This window comes from Malaclemys terrapin, chromosome 14, assembly GCF_027887155.1.
Source record: "Malaclemys terrapin pileata isolate rMalTer1 chromosome 14, rMalTer1.hap1, whole genome shotgun sequence".
Lineage (NCBI taxonomy): Eukaryota > Metazoa > Chordata > Testudines > Emydidae > Malaclemys > Malaclemys terrapin.
This window is the reverse complement of record NC_071518.1, coordinates 42,034,819-42,042,286: the sequence shown is the minus strand read 5'-3', so window position 1 is coordinate 42,042,286 and position 7,468 is coordinate 42,034,819. Positions and strand designations below refer to the sequence as shown.

Sequence of the window (7,468 nt, the reverse complement as noted above, 5' to 3'; positions counted from 1 at the left end):
GGCAACAAAGGGAGCCGCAGCTCAATAAGAGGGAAGGGGCCTGACTGGCTGCTTTAGTCTCTGTGCACCTGTCCCCGTAGGGCCAGATTCTCCCCCTTTACACCAGTGTAACTGCACTGGCCTCAGGGTGGCCACTCCCACCTTACATTAGTAGGGGTGAGAGCAGGATCAGGCCCAGTGCAGCGCGCAGGTGTAGGGAAGAGGCGTGGACTGGGCCTGGGGGGAGGCAATGCCGAAGGGGAAAGGGCTCTGAGTTGGTGCAGGTGCCATGCCCTGTGCACAGGCTGTAGGGGTAGCTCATCCTTACCCTGCAATGCTGCCGGGGCACTGGGCGTGGTGCTCCCCGCCACATCCACCATGGAGCTGGGCTTAGGTTTCCGTTTCAGGACTGGCGAGCGCTGCAGGCGCAGGGGGATTTTTACACCTGAAGGAAACGCAAGCAGTGTAACGTTACCAGCTTGGGGGGGTGGGGGTGGCACTGGTGGGGAACAGGGCCTGTGCAGGAGCCTGGGCCACCTCTATTTGAAGTTGGCTCTGGCCCCTTTCTTCTTGGAGGGGGTGTGCGCGTGGAACCCATGTGCCTAATAGGGAGATATCTCTTTGAGATAGGGAGGAAGTAGGAGTGTGCTGTCTCTGGGTCATTGTTGCTAGGCAGATTAAGCACTCCAGATCCAGAAGCTTCTGGAATTGGGTGTAGTAGATTTGGGTCTGCTCCCATAGGTTCCCTGCTGCTGGGGTCAGACTCGCTGAGGGCAGCAATCAGGGCAGGTGCTTGGCAGAAGGCCACGTGCCCTGGGTGAGTCGGGAGAAGCTGAGGCCAGGGGGAGGAAGCAGGTTGCTGTCCTGAACTCTGAAGCAGGGGTTCTCAAACGGGGGTCGGGACCCCTCGGGGTTGTGAGGTTATTACATGGGGGGTCGCGAGCTGTCAGCCTCCACCCCAAACCCCGCTTTGCCTCCAGCATTTATAATGGTGTTTAAAGTGTTTTTAATTTACAAGGGGGGGTCACACTCTGAGGCTGCTATGGGAAAGGGGTCACCAGGACAAAAGTTTGAGAACCGCTGCTCTGAAGCATTTTGCAGCAGATTAGTGATATTGGGAACCCTCTAACAGGGAAGCCTGGGCAATGCTAATTATAGCCCAGGGAAACTGGGAGGGAAAAATCACTTCTGTTTTAATTTGTACGCTTTGAATATTGTTTTGATTTTAGCCAAACTGTTCTAGTTCCATTATCTCAACTGTTCTTTAAATGTGCTAATGGGGAAAGAGTCATTCCTATTTTGCTATTCTCAGTTTTGGGTTTTCTTTAACTCTATACAGGTAACTGAGTGGCTGGTTAATCCCTCAGCTGAGTGGCTAACAGGGAGTTCAGCAGAGGAAGAGTCTGCCTGGATTCCAGCTGAAGATCCCTACGGGCAAGTGGAGGGAAGATGTTGTTTAGACTCAGCAGACTGTCTCGATTTGGCGATCAAAGACTCTGAGACTTTGTGACGGAGCAGGGAGCAGGGCAGATTTGACCTGGGAATGTTGCAGGGGGGTTGCAGTGGGGATGTGGGACTTCCCTTGAAGGAAGCTACCTGAGCTGTAACCTGAGCCAGGAACGGGGGTGGGGAGAATTAACACCTTCTGCCCGGGAGACTGGACAAAGGAGAGGAGCAGCGGGAGGGGTTTGGAGCTTAGTTTCGGTTGGGGCTGGGTGGTGCAACGCAGGGAACCCCAAGCTGGGGTCTAAGCTCCCTGAACCTCCCCGAGGGACCTAATTGAGGGGGTCTGGTCATACCTACACGCTCTGCTTGAGACGGTGTTCCTGTCCTTAAATAAACCTTCTGCTTTACTGGCTGGTTGAGAGTCGCAGTGAATCTCGGGAAGAGGGGTGCAGGGCCCTAACTCCCCCACAATCCGCAACAACTGGTGGCAGCGGCGGGATCTACTGCACCCCGTGGACGGCGCTTCCTGCAGTAAGTGACTGGGGAGCAGTAAAACGAAGGGGGATTGACGGGGACCAGGCCTGCTGAAAAGTGGGAGAGACGGTTATTACCCCTGGGAGTGTGTGACCAGCGAGAAGGACTTTTGCAGTAACAGGGTCCCCCGGGGGGATCGCAGCGAGTGGTCCCAGGGGCGGAGGAGTCTGCAGCTCGACCCTGGCAGAGAGGTGGTGACCTCGAGAAGGGCTGGCACACTAGGGGGCCCCCTGGGAACTGTGGGGAGCTGTGAGCACACAGGCCGGTGAGTGGCCAGCAGGAAGATGTATGCCAAGCGGCTTAAGAGCGACCTGGTGGAGCTGTGCAAGCAGAGGCGGCTGCGCATTGGGAGGCTCACCAAAGAACAGCTCATTGCCCAGCTAGAGGCGGAAGATCGCGCGAATGAACTGATCCCTGTGTCTCAGGGAAGCAGCCTGGCAAATGCAGCGCAGGCACCAGTGTCTGTCCCAGCTGGGAGTGGTCAGCCGGCTGCTGAGGGCTTCCCGAGACCCCTCCTTCCTATGCCTAGGGGAAGGGTGGGGAGGAGCCCAGCAAATACCGAAGGCGCCGTGGCCCCCCCGGCCAGCAGGGGACCCTCCCGGCGAAGCTCGCCGGCCAGCAGAGGATCCTCCCGGCGACGTTCGGCATCCGTGGAGCGGAATTGGCTGGAATGGGAGAAAGAGCTAAAACTGAGAGAGCTGGAGGATCGTGAACAACAGAGACAGCATGAACGGGAGGAGAAAGAGAGACAGAGACAGGAGAATGAGAGACAGCGTCAGCATGAAGAGAGACAGAGACAGGAGAATGAGAGACAGCGTCAGCATGACCTGGAACTGGCGAGATTGAAGGGCAGCGAACCCCCGGCTGCGGTGAGTGAGGGGGGACCCAGGACTGCACGGAGCTTTGATAAGTGCATCATGGCCCCATACAAGGAGGGGGAGGACATGGATGACTTCCTGGAGGCCTTTGAGACGGCCTGCGAGCTGCACCGGGTTGATCCCGCGGACAGACTCCGGGTCCTTACCCCCTTACTGGACCCCAAAGCCGTGGCATTGTACCGCCAACTGGGAGAGGCAGAGAAAGGGGACTACGAACTATTCAAAAAGGCCCTGCTACGTGAGTTTGGGCTGACTCCTGAGATGTACCGGGAAAGGTTCCGGAGTCAAGATAAAACCCCTGAGATCTCCTTTCTGCAACTAGCCGTCCGCATGGAAAGATACGCCAGCAAGTGGGCTGGTGGGGCCCAGACGAAGGAGGACCTGATTAAACTGCTGGTACTGGAGCAACTGTATGAGCGGTGCCCATCTGACCTGAGGCTGTGGTTGGTGGACAGAAAGCCAGAGAACCTGCGACACACCGGGCAGCTGGCTGATGAGTTTGTAAAGAGCCGATCAGGGGGTGGCAGGGAGGAGCCCCAAAGGAACAGGCCCGCCGCGATGCAGAGAGAGAGTCACCCTGGGACCTCCCAAAGGGGGAATATGGGGAATCCCCTCCCACGGGGAATGCCCAGCATCAGGGACAACCGACCGGCTCGAGGGGACCCACGGGACATGAGCTGCTATTACTGCGGCCGAAGAGGCCACGTTCGGGCCCAGTGCCCCAAGCTCAAAGACAGACTGAGCAGACCGAACCCGCACCGGGTTAACTTGGTAGAGGCCCAGACGGACGAGGGGCAGGCTTCCCACGCAAGAGGGGCTGGCAGCTTATCAACTGCTCAAGAGAGAGAAGGGCCCCAGGCCAGCTTCTCTGGGGGGCCAGATGCTCCGGATTCAAAGTTCTCCGTTTACAGGGTTGGCGCGGGGCTGTCCCTGCGGAGCGAGTGCCTTGTTCCCCTGGAGGTGGATGGGAAGAAAGTTTATGGATACTGGGACACGGGCGCAGAGGTGACACTGGCCCGGCCAGAGGTGGTGGCCCCAGATCGGGTGGTGCCCAACACCTTCCTGACCCTGACCGGGGTGGGCGGGACCCCATTCAAGGTTCCCGTAGCGAGGGTACACCTGAAATGGGGGGCCAAGGAGGGCCCCAAAGACGTGGGAGTGCACCACCATTTGCCCACTGAGGTGTTGATGGGGGGGGGACCTAGAGGACTGGCCAAGCAGCCCCCAGACCGCCTTAGTCATGACCCGTAGCCAGAGCCGGCGAGGGGCACTACGCCCTGACCTTGGGAAGGATGTCCCACCGGAGGCACCGAACCCTTCCCGGGTGGGGAGGGAACACCCAAGGACAGGCCGCGGGGTGGCTGGGGCTTCCGACCCAGCCGACGAGAGGGAGCAGGTCCCCATCCCTTCCCCAGCCGCCGAGTTCCAGGCCGAGTTGCAGAAGGACCCCTCCCTGCGGAAGCTAAGGGGCCTGGCTGACCTCAGTGTGGTACAGACCATGAGGAGAGGATGCAAGGAGAGGTTCCTGTGGGAGAAGGGGTTCCTGTACCGAGAGTGGGCTCCCCCGGGGGAAGTGGAGTCGTGGGGGATCAGGAGGCAGCTGGTGGTTCCCCAGAAGTTTCGCCACAAGCTACTGTACCTGGCCCATGACATCCCTCTCGCAGGGCACCAGGGGATCCGGCGCACCAGGCAGAGGCTGCTACAGAACTTCTACTGGCCCGGGGTCTTCACCAACGTCCGGCAGTACTGCCGATCCTGTGACCCCTGCCAGAGGGTGGGGAAGGCCCGGGACAAGGGGAAGGCAGCATTGAGACCTTTGCCCATCATAGAGGAGCCTTTCCAGAAGGTGGCCATGGACATAGTGGGACCTCTCAGCAAGACGACCCGGTCTGGGAAGAAATACATCCTGGTGGTGGTAGATTTCGCCACCCGCTACCCCGAGGCAGTGCCCTTATCGTCCATTGAAGCAGACACTGTGGCGGATGCGCTGCTGACCATTTTCAGCCGAGTGGGGTTCCCCAAGGAAGTCTTGACGGACCAAGGGTCCAACTTCATGTCGGCCCTACTCCGGTGCTTGTGGGAGAGATGTGGGGTCCGGCACAACTGGGCCTCAGCATATCACCCCCAATCCAACGGGCTGGTGGAGAGGTTCAATGGGACGCTAAAAATGATGCTGAAAACATTTATGAATCAGCACCCGCAGGACTGGGACAAGTACTTACCTCACCTGCTGTTTGCGTACAGGGAGGTACCCCAGGAGTCTACCGGGTTTTCGCCTTTCGAACTGCTATATGGAAGGCGGGTAAGGGGGCCCCTGGACCTGATGAGAGACGAATGGGAGGGGAAGGCCACTCCTGACGGAGAGTCGGTGGTGGAGTATGTCCTGACCTTCCGGGAACGACTTGCCGAGCTCATGGGCCTGGCCAGGGAGAATCTGGCCAGAGCCCAGAGGAAGCAGAAGGTCTGGTATGACCGCACAGCACGGGCCCGCGCCTTCGCCACTGGGGATCAGGTGATGGTCCTCATCCCCGTGAGGAAAAACAAACTCCAGGCCGCCTGGGAAGGGCCCTTCAAGGTTGTCAAGCAACTAAACGAGGTAAACTATGTGGTGGAGCTGTCGAACCGGGCACACCACCACCGGGTGTACCATGTGAATATGATGAAGCCATATTATGACAGGGGGAATATGGTGTTGGCCGTGTGTGGACAGTGGGGGGGGCAGGGAGATGACCCTTTAGTAGATCTATTCCCTGGGACAAGAGTTGGCTTCCCCCTGGAAGCAATTCCCCTCTCTGATCGGCTAACCTCTGCCCAGCGAGCTGAGATCGGAGGGGTGCTGCATCTGTACCAACAGCTGTTTTCCAACCAGCCTGGACGCACTAATCTGACTGTCCACCGGGTGCAGACAGGATCGCACCCGCCTATAAAATGCTCCCCCTTCCGAGCCACAGGGAAAACTGCTCAGGACCTGGAAAGAGAGGTCAATGACATGCTGGCTTTGGGGGTGATCCAGCCGTCTTCCAGCCCTTGGGCCTCGCCGGTGGTGCTGGTCCCCAAAAAGGACGGGTCGATCCGGTTCTGTGTGGACTATCGGAAGCTCAATGCCATCACTGTAGCCGATGCCTACCCCATGCCCAGGCCGGACGAGCTCCTAGACAAGCTGGGAGGTGCTCGGTACCTTACCACCATGGATCTTACAAAGGGCTATTGGCAAGTGCCGCTGGATGCAGATGCCAGGCTGAAATCGGCCTTTGTCACCCCTCTGGGGCTCTATGAGTTCCTGACCCTGCCCTTCGGCCTCAAGGGAGCGCCGGCCACCTTCCAGCGCCTGGTGGATCAGCTACTGAGGGGGATGGAGAGTTTTGCCGTGGCGTATATCGATGACATCTGTGTCTTTAGCCAGACCTGGGAGGACCACATATCCCAGGTTAGACAAGTGCTGGACCGACTCCAGAAGGCTGGGCTGACCGTAAAACCGGAGAAGTGCAAGGTGGGGATGGCTGAGGTATCCTACCTAGGCCACCGGGTGGGAAGCGGCTGCCTAAAGCCGGAACCAGCCAAAGTGGAGGTGATCAGAGACTGGCCCGCTCCTCAAACCAAAAAGCAGGTCCAAGCCTTTATTGGGATGGCAGGGTACTATCGGAGGTTCGTGCCCCACTTTAGCGCCATAGCCGCCCCCATCACTGAGCTGTGCAAGAAGGGGAAGCCAGACAAAGTGGTCTGGACCGAGGAGTGCCAGGAGGCTCTCCGGGCGCTGAAGGAGGCTCTGGTCAGTGGCCCAGTTCTGGCAAACCCAGACTTTAACAAGCCCTTTATGGTGTTCTCCGACGCCTCAGACACAGGACTGGGGGCGGTGTTAATGCAGGAGGACGAAAAGAGGGGGAGAGACCCCATCGTGTACCTGAGCAAGAAGTTGCTACCCCGGGAGCAGAACTACGCGGCCATCGAGAAGGAATGCCTGGCCATGGTGTGGGCCCTCAAGAAACTAGAGCCATATCTCTTTGGGCGTCACTTCACCGTGCACACCGACCACTCTCCCCTGACCTGGCTACACCAGATGAAAGGAGCCAACGCCAAGCTCCTGAGATGGAGCCTGCTCCTGCAGGATTATGACATGGACGTGGTCCATGTGAAGGGACGTGACAACCTGATAGCGGACGCATTGTCCCGGAGAGGGAGCCCTGAACTTCCCCAGGTCACTGGTCAGAGTGACCCCGCTCAGTTCAGTCTCGAAGGGGGGAGAGATGTGACGGAGCAGGGAGCAGGGCAGATTTGACCTGGGAATGTTGCAGGGGGGTTGCAGTGGGGATGTGGGACTTCCCTTGAAGGAAGCTACCTGAGCTGTAACCTGAGCCAGGAACGGGGGTGGGGAGAATTAACACCTTCTGCCCGGGAGACTGGACAAAGGAGAGGAGCAGCGGGAGGGGTTTGGAGTTTAGTTTCGGTTGGGGCTGGGTGGTGCAACGCAGGGAACCCCAAGCTGGGGTCTAAGCTCCCTGAACCTCCCAGAGGGACCTAATTGAGGGGGTCTGGTCGTACCTACACGCTCTGCTTGAGACGGTGTTCCTGTCCTTAAATAAACCTTCTGCTTTACTGGCTGGTTGAGAGTCGCAGTGAATCTCGGGAAGAGG

The 7,468-nt window shown here is 58.6% G+C and overlaps 1 protein-coding gene across 1 annotated transcript in view; it reads right to left on the bottom strand.

The window, feature by feature from the left end:
• The window catches only part of CARMIL2 (capping protein regulator and myosin 1 linker 2), a 138,205-nt gene continuing 130,737 nt past the window's right edge, over positions 1–7,468 (bottom strand). The window contains 3 exon segments of the mRNA XM_054048586.1: positions 1–226; positions 229–292; positions 294–424. Coding sequence (XP_053904561.1) covers positions 123–226; positions 229–292; positions 294–424 — 299 coding nt within the window. The 3' untranslated portion in view covers positions 1–122.